This window comes from Vulpes lagopus, chromosome 1, assembly GCF_018345385.1.
Source record: "Vulpes lagopus strain Blue_001 chromosome 1, ASM1834538v1, whole genome shotgun sequence".
NCBI lineage: Eukaryota > Metazoa > Chordata > Mammalia > Carnivora > Canidae > Vulpes > Vulpes lagopus.
The window spans coordinates 62501330-62521499 of record NC_054824.1 but is presented as its reverse complement, the minus strand read 5'-3'; the positions used below and the strand labels follow the sequence as shown (position 1 = coordinate 62521499).

General features: G+C 45.7%; 1 protein-coding gene across 4 annotated transcripts in view; it reads right to left on the bottom strand.

The window, feature by feature from the left end:
- The window catches only part of CCND3 (cyclin D3), a 96271-nt gene that overhangs the window by 6484 nt on the left and 69617 nt on the right, over window positions 1-20170 (bottom strand). Inside the window, exon 1 of one of the 4 annotated variants that reach the window (XM_041769586.1) lies at window positions 129-458. The exons of the other annotated variants lie outside the window; for them this stretch is intronic. Within the exon in view, the coding sequence (XP_041625520.1) occupies window positions 129-326 (198 nt within the window). The 5' untranslated portion in view covers window positions 327-458. Of the gene's footprint in view, window positions 1-128; window positions 459-20170 lie in introns of those variants that run through there. 4 annotated transcript variants of the gene reach the window in all.

Here is a 20170-nt window from a genome sequence, read left to right as displayed (position 1 = left end):
AGGCCCCGCGGTGCTGAGCCACCAAAGCATCTTGCTGATCGCTCTTGGGACCAGGATGTCCCGGCAGGGCGGCCCGGGGGATGTCCGGAGCCGGGCGGTGAGGGAGGGGAGACCCTTCCGGGCGATACCTCCAGCATCCAGTACGCCAGCATCTTCCGCATGTGCGGCTTGATCTCCCTCTGCACACACTGGAAGTAGGAGGCGCGGGGCACGTAACGCTCCTCCAGGCGGAGCAAGCTCTGCAGGACACGCTGGTCCCCGAGCAGCCGCGGGTCCGGCCCGGCCCGGGGCGCGTGCCGGGTGCCCTCGCAGCACAGCAGCTCCATAGTCGGGCGGCGCGCGGGCGGGCGGGCGGGCGGGCTGGCGGGAGGCAGGCGGCGGCGGCCGGAGAGCGCGGGGCGCGGGGCGCGGGGCGCGGGTCTGGCGCTGGCGCTGGCGCTGGCACTGCGCGCGGAGCCCCAGCCCGCCCGCGCCGGCGCGCGCGCCGCTTCCCTGACAGGCGCCCCGCCCCTCGCGACGATGTAGCAACCGTGGAATGCTCGGGCGGCGCGGCGCGGCGCGCGCGGGGCGGGGCCGCCGGGGCCCCGGACGGAAAGGGCTGGCGGGCCGGCCCCCGCCCCCCCCGGGCGGCCGCATTGGTCGGCGGGGCGCGGGCCGGCCGGCTTCCGGGCGCTCCCGGGCCTCCCGACCAGCCCCCGAGAGCCGCTCCTGGGAGGCGGGCCTCTTCCCCAGCGGCTCGGCCCTCCCCCGCTGGCTTCTCGGGCTCTAGCCGCCCGGGAAAGAACTTTCTTCCAAGCGGTTATTCATCCATTCGTCAGACCCCGCTTGGCCCCCCAGGGCTCTGGGGGAATGGGAATATGGTCCTTCGTAAGCCGGCCGCTGCCTGACGCGCACTGGTCCGAGCGCGCGGCGTGGAGCAGCTTCCTCGACAAATCCCGAAAACTCCACGGGCCGGGGAGCCCCCTCACTTCGCGGGCGGCGAGCTGGAGCCCAGGCCAGCGTAGCAATCGCACGTGGTCTGTGGCCCCGCGAGCCCCGGGAAGCTGAAGCCTGGCCCCGGGACGCCGCGCCGCCTTCCGTGCCCACACCCGCGACACTGGCGACGCTGGCATTGACGCTGGCATTGACGCTGGCTTTGCCGGGGCTGCCCCATCCCAGACACTTAGCATTTCTGTAGGATCCCTGGTGACCCCTGTGCACGTGGGACGAGACTTGGTCTAAATCTGCCTATTGCAGTAAGACAGCAGGGGGGAAGCCATGGATTCAAGGCCTCCTCACCTTGTCATTACTTTGGCCGTGTGGCCTTGGACAAGCCCTGAAGTTGGCCTTAGTTTCTGTTTGAGGAAAACACGGGCGGAGAAAATAGATCCTCTGTGAAGGAGTTCCTTGCTCAGACTCTCAAATCCTCCCGTTGCCATTTCTTCTACTTCCCACACTTTGGGTTGTTTCGCTGTTTTTCCCCAAAGCTGGATTCTATGTGACCAAGAGGCAGACCCCAGGAATCCCCCATTAGGCCCCGAATGGGAGAAGGCCTGAGGGATCCCTCTGCCTCTCCTGGGGTCCTCCCCAGGAAGGAGCCACTGAAAACAGTGAGTTGTTAGAGAAAGGACAGTTACAGAAGAAGCAAGTTTTATGCTAAGCATGTTCTTGATGAATTGTTCTTTTTTTTTACGTTTTTTTTCTTTATTTCTTTTTAAATAATCTCTACCGCCCCCGGTGTGGACCTCAAACTCACGACCCCAAGCTCTAGAGTCACAAGCTCTTCTGACAGAGCCAGCCTCAGCACCCCTGTTCTTTCTTATATAATACATCTTACTGTCATCTTCATACCATAGGAATATTCACTGTAGAAAACTTAAGACAATACATATAAGCCACAAAAAAGGAAATAACTATCCACAATTTTGCCACCCAGAAACAACCCTTTAAAATGTCAATGTTTATCTTTCTAAAGTTGTTCTATGAATAAACACTAATTTTTAGGAATAAGATAGCAATCTGTTTTGTAAGCTTTTTTTTTACACTAAAAAAAAAATGCTGTTAATACTTTTTCCATGTCATGAAATATTCTACATTTTTAATGGCTACATAGTATATGCCTTTGGTGAATTTATCATAATATATTTTGCCAAAGATGTATTGTTGGAAATTGAAGTTCTTTCTAGTTCTTCCCTGCTAGAAATAATACTGTAAAATATTTTTGTCGTAATATCTTTGTGCACGCTCAGGATTATTTCTAGAAGTGAATTAATTTCTAGAAGTGGAATTTCTCAATGCAAGGTTATGAAACATTCTAAGGCTTTTGATACAGTTCTTATTACCAAATTTCCCCTATAAGAAGCTGAACCATCTAATGAGCAAACATTAGACAACTTGAAAAAACAAACAAGGGGATCCCTGGGTGGCGCAGCAGTTTGGCACCTGCCTTTGGCCCAGGGCGCAATCCTGGGGACCCGGGATCGAATCCCACGTCGGGCTCCCGGTGCGTGGAGCCTGCTTCTCCCTCTGCCTGTGTCTCTGCCTCTCTCTCTGTCTCTGTATGACTATCATAAATAAATAATAAAAAAAAAGTTTAAAAAAAGAAAAAACAAACAAAACACACTACCAACTAGAGACATGAAAATGTTATACCGTAATTATATATACTTTTAATTCAAGGGCACTTGTATCAACATGTATGTGTGCCATGTGCCTTGTCTGATCCTGTAAGTCCTTTATTGCTGTCTTCAAAAATACAAACATGCAGTTTCTTTAGCTAACCATTGCAATGCACTCTTTCGTTAAAGAGAACACTAAATTTATAATTATGAAGATCAGGTATGAAGTTACGGGGAGGCAAAGATGCTGAAGGCTTTTAGGGTGCAAGAGGACTAAAAAAAATTGTAGATTTCGAAGTACAGAACCAGAAATTAGATCTGTCCTGAAGGAAGGTGTCTCATTACTTTCAGAATTGTTGAATAGGGGACGCCTGGGTGGCTCAGCACTTGAGCATCTGCCTTTGGCTCAGGACGGGATTGAGTCCACATGGGGCTCCTGCATGGAGCCTGCTTCTCCTCCCTCTGCCTATGTCTCTGCTTCTCTTATGTCTCTCATGAATTAATAAATAAAATCTTTAAAAAAAAAAGAATTATTGGGTAGGACTGTGGAGATAACAAAACTTTATCTTTGATGAGAGAGTAAATCACCATTATTTCTTATCTTAAAATCTGCTCCAGTCTTATTGAGGTATAATGTAATGTTACTTTAATGTAGACAACACGACTATTTGATATATGTAGATGTGGCATAATGACTACCACGATAAGTTTACATCTATCACCTCACAGAGTAACAATTTCTCCTCTTCTGATGAGAACTTTTAAGATCTGCTCTCTTAGTAACCTACAAATATACAATCCAGTAGTTAATTGTAGTCACCATGTTATGCATTATATCTTCAGGATTTATCTACCTTTTAGCTAAATATTTGTACCTTTGACCACCTTCACCATTTCCTACCCTCTGCACTTCACACCCCCTGCCTCTGACCACCAACAATCTGTTTTCTATACCTGACTTTGGTTTTCTTAGATTCTACATGTAAGTGAGATTATATAATACTTGTCTATCCCAGTCTGACTTATTTCACTTAACATAATGCTCTCAGGGTCTCTCAATGTTGTCATAAATGGCAAAAAATTTTTTCTCTCTTAATGGCTGAGTAATCTTTATATATATATACATATATATATGTGCATGCCATATTTTCTTTATGGAGAAAAAACTGGACAGATGAAAAGTGGAATATTAGTAATAATATTCTGACATATTATTAGACATCTACATGTCTTATATAAATAAAAATGAATTATCTATTCATGTCCTTTGCCCATTCTTTTTTTATTTTATTTATCTGAGAAAGAGAGCACAAGTGCAGAGGAGAGGGAAAATAAGGCTCCCTGTGAGCAGGGAGTCGAATGCAGGGCTCAAGCCCAGAACCCTGGGATCACAACCTGAACCGAAGGTAGATGCTTCATGACTGAACCACCCAAAAGTCCCTGCCTGTTCTTTTAAAGGAATTTTTTTCTTATTTATAAGTGCTCATTACATTTGAAGGATATTAACCCCTATTCATACTTTTTCTTTGTTATACATTTAAAAAAAAATTTAGTTCATTGTTTGCCTTTCATTTTTGGTTCATGGAAGATTTTTTTTTTAAGATTTTATTTATTTATTCACGAGAGACACAGAGAGAGGCAGAGACACAGACAGAGGGAGAAGCAGGCTCATCGCAGGCAGCCCAATGTGGGATTCAATCCTGCAACCGGGATCATGCCCTGAGCCAAAGGCAGATGCTCAGCTGCTGAGGCACCCAGGTGTCCCGGAAGATTTTTTTTTTTAACAAATAAACGTTTTTTATTTTACATAGCCTTACCTACTGAAATTTTCTATAATGACTTCTGCCCTTGAATCATGCTTGCCCACCTTAAAATTACATAAGCATTACAAGAAAATGTAGGGAATATTTACAGATGAAGTTTTTATCACCTAGGGAACTTATTGAATATACAGTTTTCAGAGCTTTTCATTCCTCAAGTCTGTCATGAGGCCCCCAAAATCTGCATTTTCAAGAGTATATAAAGTTTTTTTTTAAGATTGTATTTATTTATTCATGAGAGACACACAGAGAGACAGAGAGGCAGAGACACAGGCAGAGGGAGAAGCAGGCTCCATGCAGGGAGCCCGACTTGGGACTCGATCTTAGGTCTCCAGGATCACACCCTGAGCTGAAGGCAGCGCTAAACCGCTGAGCCACCAGGGCTGCCCTTTTTTTTTTTTTAATTTTTAAGATTTTCTTTATTTATTCAAGAGAACACACACAGAGAGGCAGAGACAGAGGCAGAAGGACAAGTAGGCTCCTCACATGGAGCCTGATGCAGGACTCGATCCCCAGACCACGAAATGACACCCAAAACGGAAGGCAGACCTCAACCGCTGATCCACCCAGGCATCCCCCCACTTTTTTTTTTAAGATTTTATTTATTTATTTGAGAAAGAGAGAGAGAGCACACCGTCACAAGCAGGGGAAGGGACGGGGGGGGGGGGGGGGGGGGGGGGGGGGGGGGGGCGCGGAGGGAGAAGTAGGCTCTCCACCGAGTAGGGAGCCTGACTTCAGGCTCCATCCCAGAACTCTGGGATCATGACCTGAGTCAAAGGCAGATGCCTACCCTACGGAGCCACCCAGGCACCCCAAACCATACCCTTTTTAATGCTATACTGCTTCTTCTTAAGTAGGGTCTGTGTCCTATACACCTGTGTCTCCTCTGCAAGACCTATCACTGTGCTGTGACCACCAGCAATATCAGTCCTTCATGGAGGGCTCACTGCATCCAAGGCACTGAATGTGCTTGATAGGTATTAAACCATCTCATTGGGGTCAGTGGTTGAGCGTCTGCCTTTGGCTCAGGGAGTGATCCTGGGGTCCTGGGATGGAGTCCCACATCGGGCTCCCCGCACGGAGCCTGCTTCTCCCTCTGCATGTGTCTCTGCCTCTCTGTCTCTCATGAATAAATAAATAAAATCTTTAAAAAAATAAAAAAATAAACCATCTCATTTTCACAACAACTTAATGAGAAGTATACTATTATTTTACATAATATATTCCATTTTACATAAAAGGAAACTAATACTCAGAGTAGCTAAATAATTTGCCCAAGGTCACACAGGAAGTCAGTGGTACTAGCAGGAATCAGTCCGGCAGTCTGACTGCAGAGTTCCTGCTCTTAACTAATTCTTTCTTCTGCCTCTTAATCCTTGTTCCATGAGTGTCTGTTGATTTATTAGTTGTTGATTTATTGAGGAAGAGGCAAACAGAAAGTTCCCAGTCCTGGAAGGTAGGGTGGGAACCTGTACCCTGAGAAAGGGAATTCCTGATGAACAGGGCGTTTTGAGGGATACCTCTGCCTCACCCCTGGCTGGGACTGCCATGCTCAGGGCTGAGTCATCCTGAACCTCCAGGGCCAAGCAACCAGTCAGCTACCTGCCAGGCTGTCTGTCCTGTAAGGAGGCAGGTGAGCTCAGTACAGGGCCAGGTCAGAGCTGACTCTAGAATGTTGACTGATCCAGCCTAGGCACTTCCCCAGTCAGCTCTACCTCAAAGAAATAGGGGGCTCACCTTGTTTTGTCTAAGAACAAAAACACCAAAAACAAAAACAAAAACAAAAAAAAAATTAAAAAATAAATAAATAAATAAATAAATAAATAAATAAAACAGAGCACTGACCCAGGCCAATATGGGAGGAGTTTCTGCCCAGGTGCACTCAATTAGAAAAAGTTGCTCAAGGAAATGGCAAGTTAGAGGAGGGGCAGGAATGGAATGCCACAGGCCAGATGAAAATCCCCAGGAAGGAAGCATTACAATGCCTTCTTCCTCTTCTGTCTTCTCCCACTCCTCCTCCTCTTCGACACTGACATGTCCCCACCTGGGAACTGAGGGGGTGAGCAAAGTGATGGGGGAGACCCAGCTCCATTCCCTTCCCTACCTTCCCCTGCTTCCTCCCACTCCATTTCCACCCTACTTGTCTCCCTGTCTCCATTCTTTTTTTTTTTTTTAAGATTTTATTTATTCATGAGAGAAGCAGAGAGAGAGAGAGAGAGAGAGAGAGAGAGAGGCAGAGACACAGGCAGAGGGAGAAGCAGGCTCCCTGCAGGGAGCCTGATATGGGATTCGATCCTGGGACTCCATCCTAGGACTCCAGGATCACGCCCTGGGCTGAAGGCAGGTGCCCAACTGCTGAGGCACCAGGGCTGCCCTCCCTGTCTCCATTCTGTGACTCTATTTGTACCTTCAAACCCACTTAGAGGACAGGTAGAGGCAAGGCAGGTTTGAGGTGGGGAAAAGCTCTGGAGTCAGGCTGCTGGAGTGTAAAGCCTGGCTGCAGGCTTTATGACTCTGAGGGAGTTACTGTAACCTCTTCATTTATTTCCTCATTTGTCCAATGAGGCTACTACTCTTAGCCTATGTTGGGGTTCTGAGGATAAAACAGGCAGAAAACATCTCACCCTGGCCTAGCACAGGGCAAGCCCTCAATGGTGGTAGTTTCTGGGGGAACCTGGGTGGCTCAGTCAGTTAAGCATCTGCCTTTGGCTCAGGTCAGGATCCCAGGGTCTTGGGATGGAGCCCAGCAGCCCAGCATCAGGCTCCCTGCTCAGCAGGGAATCTGCTTCTCCCTCTCTTTGTGCCCCTTCCCCTGCTAATGGGCACTCTCTCTCTCTCTCCTCTCAAATAAAGAAAGAAAATCTTTTTTAAGAAGTTGGTAGTCTCTGTTGTCATCGTTATTATTGCCTCTCTCAAGGTGTACCCTTTCTTTTGTGAACATGCACCCAGAACCCCTCAGAGAAAAGCAAAAGTCTGAGCAGCGGAAGCCCCCCCCTGGGGAGGCAGCTCTAGCAAACTTCTGTGATCCAGCCCATGATGTGAAGCGTGTGGTCAGGGGTGGGTGGTGAACAATGCAGGGCCTGGGGCCACAGGGCTCCACACTCCCCATCCCTGGCTGTGTGACTCTGGGCAAGTTATACCACCTGTCTGTGCCTCAGTTTCCTTTTCTGAAAATGAGGGTAATAATAGTACCTCCCCTGCAGAGTGGTTGTGAGGCTAAAATGCGCTCTTTTGTGTAAAATACACAGAACAGTGCCTCACATATAGTACGCCATTAAAAAAAAAGTTGTGACTGCAGGAGTTAAAGACACAAACTTCTTCAGGCATATGGAGTATTTATGATAACAAATATAATCCAATGGCTATGGAGGCACCTGCAAAATAAAGCACGCAGGGGAGTACTCTAGAGTGGTGGTGAAGGTTTGGCAAATTCTTTGCTTCAGAGAGGGTAATGAAGACAGTGATCCAGTCAATGAAACAATCCAGTACACTAAATGTGGTCTGAGAGATGGGGGAGGGAAAAAAATTTAAAATAAACATGGTCTGATACACCATTATTGGATTTCCTCATTTTCTGAGAACTGAAGGGAACCTATCTGTGAATCCCGTTTTCCCCCAACTTTTTTTTTTTAAGATTTTATTTATTTATTCATGAGAGACTCAGAGAGAGGCAGACACAAAGACAGAGGCAGGCTCCCTGTGAGGAGCCCGATGAGGAACTCCATCCCAGGACCCTGGGACCCAACCTGAGCCAAAGGCAGATGCTCAAGCACTGAGCCACCCAGGCATCCCTTCCCCCAACTTTCTAGTTCGAAATATTTCAAACCTACTGAAAAAACTGCAAGAATAGTAATGCCCTTCACCTAAATCCATGTGTGTTTTGTTGAACCATGTGAGACCTAATTACAAACATCATGACTCCTTACCCCTAAATATTTCAGCCTGTGTCTCCTAAGAATGCAACAGTCTCCCACATAACCACAAAACAATGACCACAATCGGAAAATTTACACTAACAATACCATAAATAATCTATATACAAAGTTCCCCAGTTATTCCACCAGGATGTTTTTGTAGGTTTTTTTCCTTCTCAACCCAAGATTCCATCAAGGATCATGCATGCGTTGTTACTCTAACTCTTAACTCTTTTATTCTAGAGCAGTCCCTGACCCTTCTTTTAAAAGTCTTCGATAGGGCAGCCCTGGTGGCGCAGTGGTTTTGTGCCGCCTGCAGCCCAGGGTATGATCCTGGAGACCCTGAATGGAGTCCCACGTCAGGCTCTCTGCATGGAGCCTGCTTCTCCCTCTGCCTGTGTCTCTGCATCTCTATGAATAAATAAATAAAATCTTAATAAATAAATAAAAGTCTTCGATAACACTGGTGTTTTTGAAAGTCAATTGCTTTACAGGGGGTGCTCCAATTTAGATTTGTCTGATTGTTTTCTCCTTATTATGTAAAGATTAAATATTTTTGGTAGAGATATTACACAGGTAGTGTTGTGTCTAAATGTACGTTTTAGGGGATCCCTGGGTGGCTCAGCGGTTTGGTACCTGCCTTCAGCTCAGGACGTGATCCTGGAATCACAGGATCAAGTCCCACATCAGGCTCCCTGCATGGAGCCTGCTTCTCCCTCTGCCTGTGTCTCTGCCTATGTCTCTGCCTCTCTCTCTCTCTCTCTGTGTGTCTCTCATGAATAAATAATAAAATAAAATACATGTACGTTTTAGGGGCACCTGGGTGGCTCAATCAGTTAAGCGTACAAGTCTTGAGTTCAAATCCTGTGTTGGACACTCCATGTTGGGTATGGAGCACACTTTAAATAAATAAGTAAATAAGTGTATATTTTTTAAAGATTTTATTTATTCATGAGAGACACAGAGAGAGGCAGAGACACCGGCAGAGGAAGAGGCAGGCTCCACACATGGAGCCTAATGTGGGACTCGATCCCGGCACCCCGGGATCACATCCTGGGATCTCATCCTGGGATCGCATCCTGGGATCGCACCCCAGGATCATACCTCCAGCCAAAGGCAAACACTCAACTGCTGAGCCACCCAGGCATCCCAATAAGTGTATATTTTATAGAGGAAAAATCAAGCATTAAACCAAACTGAACATAATTTTATTATTTCTTCAAGGATTCGGGAGACATCTCAGGGTATACAGTTTCAGGCCACACTTTTGAGCATCTGTTGTATAATATCTCAAATCAGTAATCTTCAGAAGTATTTCTCCATTCCTCAGTAAAAACTGAGCATATCATTTCTATATAGAATACTTAATTTATAAATGATGTCTATACCTGCTACTCTACTGTATCATGCACACTTTGGAACATATTAAGAAATTTTAAAGGGTAGGACAAAAATACAAAGAAGAGAATTTTTCACATTTTCTTCCCACTCCACAGCAGAAAGTCTTACACCTGGAGTTCACCGATATTCACTTTACCAGCCCCTAGACAGGTCTCACTATTGATCAAGAAACTCCTTGCCAAGGTGCCTGGCTGGCTCAGTGGGTACAGCATATGACTCTCAATCTCAAGGCTGTGAGTTCGAGCTCCACATTGGGTATAAGAGATTGGTTAAAAATAAAATCTTAAAAAAAAAAAAAAGAAAAGAAAAGGCTGCCCAGGTGGCTCAGCAATTTAGCGCCACCTTCACCTCAGGGTATGATCCTAGAGACCCAGGACTGAGTCCCACATCAGGCTCCCTGCATGGAGCCTGCTTCTCCCTCTGCCTGTGTCTCTGCCTCTCTCTCTCTCTGTGTCTCTCATGAATAAATAAATAAAATCTTTAAAAAAAAAAATCTCAACCCAGGAGTGCCTGGCCAGTTCATTCAGTAGAGCGTGCAACTCTTGATTTCAGGATTTTAAGTTGGAGTCCCACGTTGGGTGTAGAGATTTAAAAAAAAAAAAAAAAGAATCTTTTAAAAAAGAAATATCAATACAGCACCGCAGGCAGTACTACCAAATCAGAGAAATCAGAGCTGGCATGTGAGTTAACCTGTCCTCTGTTTCTGTTTCACATAGGAGATTGCCTTCTTGGCTGCTCCATGTGGATTGTCTAATAGGCACCTTTAAATTCAACTTCTCCAAAGCGGAGATCCTAATCTTTTCCCTGCTCCAAACCTGCTTCTCCCACAGGCTTTCCCCCATCAGCAAATGGCAACACCATCTTTCCAAAACAAGGCCAAAGCACTTGGTGTCATTCCTGATTCCTGTCTTTCAGATCCCACATCCATCTATCAGCAGAGCAGAGATGTTCTGCTTTTATTTTTTTTATTTTTTGTAAAGATTTATTTATTTGTGATAGACAGAGAGAGAGAAAGAGAGGCAGAGACACAGGAGGAGGGAGAAGCAGGCTCCATGCAGGGAGCCCAACACAGGACTCGATCCCGGGACTCCAGGATCACGCCCTGGGCCAAAGGAAGGCGCCAAACCGCTGAGCCACCCAGGGATCCCCGATGTTCTGCTTTTAAAATATCTCCAGAACCCTCCCTCTTCTCTCCTCCTCCTCTGCTACCTCCCTGGTCCAAATTCAGTTCTTCCTTGTCCTTATTGGTCTCCCACATCCACCTCATTACACGTTTCTGGTTGATTCTATGCCCTGAATGACATCTCCAATCCTCCCCTTTCCTCTATTTCCAAGGCCACCACCCTGGCATAGTCGCATCACCTGGCTCACAGTTGCTATAGCCTCCTAGTGAGTATCCCTGATCCACTTTTGCTCCCTCCAGTCTTGTCTCAACACAGCAGTACTCTAGTGGCCCTTCCATTCACTCCCAGTGACCCGCCAAAGTCCTCACGACCATTACAAGACCCTGCACGATCTGCTCCCATCCCGTTTCCCACTATTCTCTCATCCACTCAGCTATTTCTAGAACAGACACTACGTGTGTCACTAACATCCTATACCCACCTGCTCCTTCATCACCCCACCCCAAAGCAGAATGGTGCCTGGTTCGCAGTAGGTGTCCAAAAGAACTTTCTTGAATAAATAAACGAATGAATAAAACAGTCTAGATGTAAGAAAAATGCCAGCACGAGCCACACGATGGACAGCAAGTTGTTCTTGGTAAGGAAGCTGCTGGAAAGGGCTGAGGCTGGGCACAGAGACAGCTCACGTCCCACTCAAAGCTGGGAGGTACCGCTTAGCTCCAGCCTTTTGCTGCACTGCGGTAATGAGTGCTGCTGTACAGTCCCTTTGTTTTCAAAGCACACATAATGTGGTAGGGATTGGATCTGAGGGGTGGGGAGCAGTTTGCAATCTCTCACACATAAATTGCTTGTGAAAAGAAACCTCAGGTACTAGCCTGAACCTGTTTAGTCTCTCCTTATCATAGAATTAGAGCACAGGCTATCTATGTACATATTTGCTTTTTCTCCCTCCTTCTGGCGATCTGGATTCTAAATAAGTGAAGCTTTCCTGTCTTATAACTCTTTCTGAGATAGGGCACCTGGGTGGCTCAGAGGGTTAAGTGTCTGCTTTCGGCTCAAGTCATGATTCCAGGGTCCTGGGATAGAGTTCCATATTGGACTCCCTGCTCAGCTGGGAGTCTGCTTTTCCTTCTCCCTGTTTCCCTCCCCTTGCTCATGTGCTCTCTCTCTCTCTCTCTCTCTCTCTCTCTCAAATAAATAAGAAAACCTTTAAAAAGGAGAAAGAATGGGCAGCCCAGGTGGCTCAGTGGTTTAGCACTGCTTTCAGCCCAGGGAACAATCCTGGAGACCCGGGATCGAGTCCCACATTGGGCTCCCTGCATGGAGCCTGCTTCTCCCTCTGCCTGTGTCTCTGCCTCTCTCTCTCTCTCTTTCTCTGTGTCTCGTGAATAAATAAATAAAATCTTTAAAAAAAAAGAATATTCTATGACATTTCTCTCTTTTTTATATATATATATATATATTTCATTTATTTATTTGAGAGAGAGCATGAGAAAGAGAGACAGAGAGGGCCAAGGAGTGGGGAGGGGTAGAAGGAGAGGGAGAAGCAGACTCCTTGTTGAACAGGGAGCACCATCCAGGGCTCTATCCCAGGACCCTGTGATCATGACCTGAGCAGAAGGCAGGCACTTAACTGACTGAGCTACCCAGGTGCTCCAAGATGTCCTAGAATATTCTGGAACTGAGTCAGAAATGAGAAGCTTCCACTTTAAGAGTTTCCAGTTGAAAGTGGATAACTATGATGATCCTGCATATGGAGAAATCTTGGATGTCATTCAGACAGAAGACTTTTATCGGGGTATTTGCAACACCCATTAGAGGCAGGCAGGGTGCTTTATGTGATAGGAAGGATGGGCTGCATTGGGAGTGGTGGGGGTTGGTGGTCATGGACACCTGATTTCCAGGAGATGCCTGTGGTGAAAGAGGCAGGCTATAGGAGCTAAGAGAATAAGTGGGGTATAAGAAGGGAGAAGAAAGGAGGAGTGTGTCTCAACTGTGGGGTAATCACCCAACATAGCACACTACAGAATTTAAGGTAGCAATAGTAATAATAATGATGATGATGATGATGCTTGCTAAGCACTTTCTTTTAGCCAGGCACTGAAAGCTTTACCACATTTGCTCTATGAGGAATAGGTGCTGTTAAATATCCTCCTATGATGGATTCAAGAGAGACACACAGAAATTGGTATCACCAACAAGCAGATGGCTCCCTTAATTTGGGCTCCCTGGAAGCAGACTCTGAGACAAAGATTCCTGGGAAGTAATTTACCTGAGAGATGGTCCCAGGAAGCACCCAAAAGGAATGGGGGAAATGACATGGGAAAGGAAGGAAGGCAGTAAAGAGTGCATGACTGGCTGAGTTACCACTGTGGACAAACAGCTTATTTCTGCTGGGGGTAAGGAAAGGGCTTGCCTGGAAGTCACTGCATGGAAAGGTGAGAGGTGAGAGGCAAGGGAGTGGGGACACCTGTCCACCAATTCCCAACAGCCAGAGTCCTTGAGGGCTGCTGGGGATGGAGGGAAGGTCTTGGAATTAATTACATAGCACTTCCTTCCTGTGGGAGGGCACAGTGGACTGGGACAGAGCTATCAGGCAGTCATAGAGCTGGTACTCCAAAGTAGGGCTGGTGCACTCTGCAGCGGTGAGTGCCATGGGCAGCTGGGTGGATCCCGACTGCATGTGCCCCATTGGCAGAGCTGGGATTTGAGCCCAGTCAGGAGCTGGAGCATGAGTTCTAGGCCTACATAAATATTTTTAATGTTTTGTGCTCATTTTAAAGTAGTGTGTGTTGGGGCTCCTGGGTGGCTCAGCGGTTTAGCGCCTGCCTTCGGCGTGATCCTGGGGTCCTGGGATCGAGTCCCACATCGGGCTCCCCATGGGGAGCCTGCTTCTCCCTTTGCATGTGTCTCTGTGTCTCTCATAAATAAATAAAATATATTTAAAAAAATAAAGTAGTGTGTGTATGTGTGTGTGTGTGCATGCGTGCATGTAAATACTAGAGCACCAAACCTAAGACTTTATCAAGTTTCCTTTTATTTATTTATATTTTTAAGATTTTATTCATTTAGGGATGCCTGAGTGGCTCAGTGGTTGAATTTCTGCCTTCAGCTTAGGTCGTGATCCTGGGGTCCCAGAATAGAGTCCCACATTGGGCTCCGGCATGGAGTCTGCTTCTCCCTCTGCCTATGTCTCTGCCTCTTTCTCTCTGTCTCATGAATAAATAAATAAACTCTTTAAAAAAAATAGATTTTATTCATCTATTTGACAGAGAACACAAGCAGGGGGAGGGGCAGGCAGAGGGAGAGGGAGAAGTAGGGTCCTCACTGAGCAGGGAGCCCAATGTAGGGCTCAATCTCAGGACAGGACCCCAGGATCACAACCTGAAGGCAGACACCTAACTGACTGAGACACCCAGGTGCCCCATTTTTTCTTTTTTTAATTTAAAGATTTCATTTATTTATTTAGTAGAGAGCATGAGTGGGAGGGAGGGGCAGAGGAAGAGGGAGAAGCAGACTCCCCACTGAGCAGGGAGCCAGCCCGGGGGCTCAATCCCAGGACCCTGAGATCATGACCCGAGCTGAAGGCAGACACCCAACTGACTAAGCCACCCAAGCGCCCCTCAAGTTTTCATTTAAAATAAAATTTATGTAACAAAAAAACTTTAAAAAATTACAAGTAGGGCAGCCCTGGTGGCTCAGCGGTTCAGTGCCGCCTTCAGCCCAGGGCCTGATCCTGGAGACCATCCATCCTGGGATGGAGTCCCATGTCAGGCTCCGTGCATGGAGCTTGCTTCTCCCTCTGCCTGTGTCTCTGCCTCTCTCTCTCTCCCTCTCTGTGTCTCTCATGAATAAATAAATAAAATCTTAAAAAAAATCACAAGTAGACAATGGCAGAAGGGGGCACATGGATGTGGCAGTTCTGAGACAGTTGAGAACTCACAGAAGAGGAGTGAGAAAACAGAACTTTGACTGTGAAGACCTCCACTCGAGTCCCAGGACCTGGCTCTGTTCTGACAACACACCTGGAACCAGGCAAGCACTTCAACTCCAGAAGCCTGTTTCCAGGCTATGAAACACGGTAACAACACAAACTGCTTAGAGGGGGATTCTGAGACCAGGTGAGATCATGCGCCAGTTAAAGAGCACTAAGGAGGGCATCTGGCTGGCTCAGTCAGAAGAACATGTGACTCTTGATCTCAAGGTAGTAAGTTCGAGCCCCACATAGGGTGTAGAGATTACTTACATAAATAAACACCAAAAAAAGCACTAAGGGGGCACCTGGGTGGCCCAGCCGTTGAGAATCTGCTTTCGGCTCAGGGCATGATCCCAGGATCCTGGGATTGAGTCCCACACCAGGCTTTCCACAGGGAGCCTGCTTCTCCCTCTGCCTATGTCTCTGCCTCTCTCTATCTCTCATGAATGAATAAATAAAGTCTTAAAAAAAAAAAACACTAAGTAAACTGAAGTAGTAGGCAAATCTAAGGGGTTAATTCCAAGGAATCCTGTAGAGAATGCACAGGGATGGGGATTCTTCACCCCTCCTGTGTGACCCAAAAGTCCCCACCATCATCCTTCCAACTTCTTCCTTGCAAACAGTCCAGATTTTGATGAGGTGTCAGGTCATCATGTGTTTCAGAGGAGGCTAGACACTCATCTCAGAGGTTGAATCTCAAATTACTCCAAACCAAATCACGATAATCCCACAATTGGTTTATTGGCTAGAAATTCTAGCCAATAAGTTGTGAAGTAAGTCTGCTAAGGGGCTTCAATACATGGGGTACAAGAGAAAAATAATTCATTTCTGCCCTGTGTCAGAATGGAGTAAGATATGCTAATATTGGGCATCTAGGTGGCTCAGTGGTTGAGCCTTTGGCTCAGGTCTCCATCCTGGGGTCCTGGGTTTAAGTCCCGCATTGGGCTCCCTGTGGAGATCCTGCTTCTCCCTCTGCCTATGTCTCTGCCTCTCATGAATGAATAAATAATTTTTTTAAAAGATGCTAATATTTATTGTAAGCTAGCCATGTGCAAAGCACCAGTCTAAGAGTTAAAAACAAACAAAACCCCTCATTCAAAGGGACACCTGGGTGGCTCAGTGGTTGAGCGCCTGCCTTTGGCCCAGGGCGCGATCCTGGAGTCCCAGGATCGAGTCCCACGTCTGGCTCCTGCATGGAGCCTGCCTCTTTCTGCCTACGTCTCTGTGCTCGCGCTCTCTCTCCTTGTCTCTCATAAATAAATAAAAAATTTTTTTAAAAACCCTCATTCATTTAATCCATGTAATATTAAACGTTTGCGGTAAAATACTATTACCATCCCATTTTCCAGAGAGTTAATTAAGTAATTACCCAGTGTCATATAGTTATGGGATTTGGAACCATGTTCAGCTGCAAAACCCACCCTCTTTTTTTTTTTTTTTTAAGATTTTATGTATTTATTCATGAGAGACAGAGAGAGAGGCAGACACAGGCAGAGGGAGAAGCAGGCTCCATGCAAGGAGCCCGACGTGGGACTGGATCCCGGGTCTCCAGGATCACACCCTGGGCCGAACGAACGCTAAACTGCTGAGCCAGCCGGGCTGCCCAAAACCCACCCTCTTAATCACTGTGTTGTGATGCCTGGAGCTACTGCAGCCATCTTGCAGTAAGAGACCTAGCTGACACCTGACAATGATACAGCTACAAGTTCAGATTTCTCTCCCGATAATGCTGCTGAACTGCTGAATTAACCAATCCTGAGACATCTACTCCTGGACTTTTTGTGATGTATGAGGTATTAGATTTTCCTTATTGTTTAAATTACTTTAATTTCTCAAATAAAAGCTCCTTTCTCTACTATCACCCACATCGTGGGACAACCTTCAATAGTAAACAAAGAGGCAAAGAGTTCTACCGAAAATTCAAGAAAGAAGCAATATCAATATTACCTAAAGTCTTTCAGAAAATACAAAAAGAGGGTTCTCTTCTCAACTTTTTTTGATTCCAAAACCAAACCAAACAGGAAGAGTATGAGAAAAGAAAACTACGCTCATGAATGCAAAGTCCAACAGCAAGATATTAGCAAACTGATTCCGGCAATATATAAAAGGGTACTATGTTATGATTATGTTGACCTTACGCCAAAAATGTTCAGTTAGTTCCTTTTTTAAATCTATGTAATTTATCACAGTAAAAGATTAAAGGGTAAAAAAAAAAAAAAAACATATGATCACATCAACAAATACCCCCAAAAGTATTACATAAAATTCAACACCCGTTCACAGCAAAAAAAGAACTCTTGGCAAAGCAGGGATAGACAAGAACTTCCTTAGTCTGATATAGGACATCTACTAAAACTCTAAACATCCTGTCTCATAGTGATACATTAATAGTAAAGCAGGCAAAATGCCAAACATCCAGGCCAGTGGGAGAACTTCAAGGGCAAAGGCTGGGAAAGACCCAGAAGTGCCAGTTCCTCCTCCATGTTCAACCTGTCGAGTCCTTTCCTGTTCCCGGTGTTTGCATCATGGTGTAAACCATCATCTTTCCACCTTTCTCTCAACTGGTATATTTTTTAAAATTTTATTTATTTTTTTATTACAGAGAGATGGAGATAGCACATGTGCAGGTGACTGAGTGGGAGGAAGGGCAGAGGGAAAGAATCTTCAAGCAGATCCCCCTCCCCCAGCATGGAGCCGCACATGGGCTCCATCCCACAACCCTGAGATCAGGGCCGGAGCTGAAACCACGAGACGGAGGCTCAACTGACTGAACCACCCAGGCGCCCTTTAACTGGTACATTTTTGTTTCTTTAAAGGTTTTATTTATTGGGCGACTGGGTGGCTTGGTTGGTTATAATCCCCAGGGTCCTGGAATCCAGTCCAGCATCAGGCTCCCAGCTCAGCAGAGAGCCTGCTTCTCCCTTTTCTGCTCCCCCTGCTCTGTTCTCTCTCTCTCCCTCTGTCAAATAAATAAGTAAATAAATAGATCTTTTGGGCAGCCTGGGTGGCTCAGTGGTTTAGCGCCGCCTTCAGCCCAGGGTGTGATCCTGGAGACCCGGGATCAAGTCCCATGTTGGGCTCCCTGCATTGAGCCTGCTTCTCTCTCTGCCTGTGTTGTGTCTCTGCCTCTCTCCTCTCTGTGTATTCTCAAGAATAAATAAATAAAATCTTAAAAAAAAAAAAAAAAAAAAGGTCCTTTAAAAAAACAAAAAAACCTTTTTATTTATTTATTTGACAGAGAGAGAGAGAGTACCATTTTTCTTTTGAGTCCTCAGATTTTAAACTCTGGTGCCATCTTGAATTTCTTTCTTTGGTTTCCGACATCTACTCAGTTAGCTGGGCCAAGGAAACCACCGCTGAAACTAAGGTCCCACTTTTCCTATCCTTCCAGTGGGCTTTTAGCCAATTTCTCAAAACTTGCCACCAAAGCAGACCCTTTGCGGCAGAGAAGAGAGAATGCATCTCCCTGAGGAATCTGGTAGCATAATCCCAAATTGCCTTCTGCAAACCTGAAATTTATTTGAAGTCTAACATTCTGCCTTAGAAATTTATATATATTTAAGATCCTGGTACATAATATAACCATAACTGTTGTAATATAAAAATAATGGCGCCTGGGTGGTTCAGTAGTTGAGCTCGTGATCCCGGGGTCCTGGAATCTAGTCCTGCATCAGGCTCCCCACAGGGAGCCTGCTTCTCCTTCTGCCTATGTCTCTGCCTTTCTGTGTCTCTCATGAATAAATAAAATCTATAATAATAATAATAATAATAATAATAATAATAATAATGGTTTAAGTTACTTATGGTTATGGAAAATTGAATTCCAAAGAAGCCACGTATACAGCAAGACTGGCAGGAGTTTCAAACCCTCTTTTGAAGGGTTGGGCTTACATACTATTGCAAAAGCCTCCCCGAGAGCCTCTCTGTCTTCACACTGTTTCCAGATAGATCCAGATCAATGGCCCAGAGCCATCAGATTAATCTCTCATAGACACTCCTTTCATCTCCTGTCCAAGGACCTGCTTATCGGGTCAAATTTAAAAGTCAACCAGCCTGGCTTTTAAAGTTCTCCTCCAAGAGGCCCCAACTACCCTATCCAATTTTATCTCAGCCAGAGCACTCCAGTCCACCTCAAGGCCTTATCACCCACCACTGGCATTTTGCCCCTTTCTCCAAATCCAGTTCTCTCCTTCAAGGCCTAGCTCCTGCGCCACCAATTCCATGAAGCTTCCAGGGCTGTAGGACTGAACAATATTAGATATTTAGAGCTAGAAGAATCAATGACGGAAAGAGAGAGGAGCTGACTTGCCCAAGGGCACATAGCCAGTTAAGGGTCCTTTTATATTATTTTCCTTGTTTCCTGTTGAATAAAAACACTGGAAACTCTTGAGGGTAGGTACTACATCCTTTCATTCCCAAATTTGGTTATCCTGCTGTAGGTGTGCCACATAAAGCTGTGCGCACTTTGGTTCCAGACTCCCTCCCTGTTCAGGCAATCGCCCTGCTTAGAAGGGGTCTTTCTTCCACTTTCTGTCGGCCCATTTAAATCCAGTTTCAGGAATGCCTGGGTAGCTCAGCGGTTGAGCGCCTGCCTTCAGCTCAGGGCATAATCCTGGGGTCCCGGGATCCAGTCCGACATCGGGCTCTCTGCATGGAGCCTGCTTCTCCCTCTGCCTGTGTCTGCCTCTCAATCTCTCTCTCTCTCTCTCTCTCTCTCATAAATAAATAAAATCTTTTTAAAAATAAATAAATAAATCCAATTTCAGGGGCACCTGGGTGGCTCAGTGGTTGAGCATCTGCCTTTGGCTCAGGTTGTAGTCCCAGGGTCCTGGGATCAGGCCCCGCATCCGGCTCCCCACAGGGACCCTGATTCTCCCTCTGCCTTTGTCTCTGTTTCTCATGAATAAATAAAATCTTTAAAAAAAATCCAGTTTCAGATTCGTCTAATTGCGGGTTACTTTTCCCTTTTAAAACTGTCATTAGTAAAAATATATATATAAATATATATAAATATATATAATATATATATAAATCAATAATATAAAATAATAATATAAAGTTGTCATTAGTGTTGTTACCATACTGAACAACAAAAAAATGTATTTTTATTTATTTTTTAATTTTTTCTTTAAAAAATGTATTTTTAGAAAAGATTCACACTTCTTCCAAACTCACAAATCCAGATCAAGTGGCTCATTCTTTTTTTCTCTTTTTATATTCCCTCCAGGAGAGTTTGTATCATTCATTCTCATTCATTCATTTATTCCACAGATCTTTACTGAGACCCTACATACGGCATGCCAAGATACTCCTGAACTATACAAATATAAGACAGTTC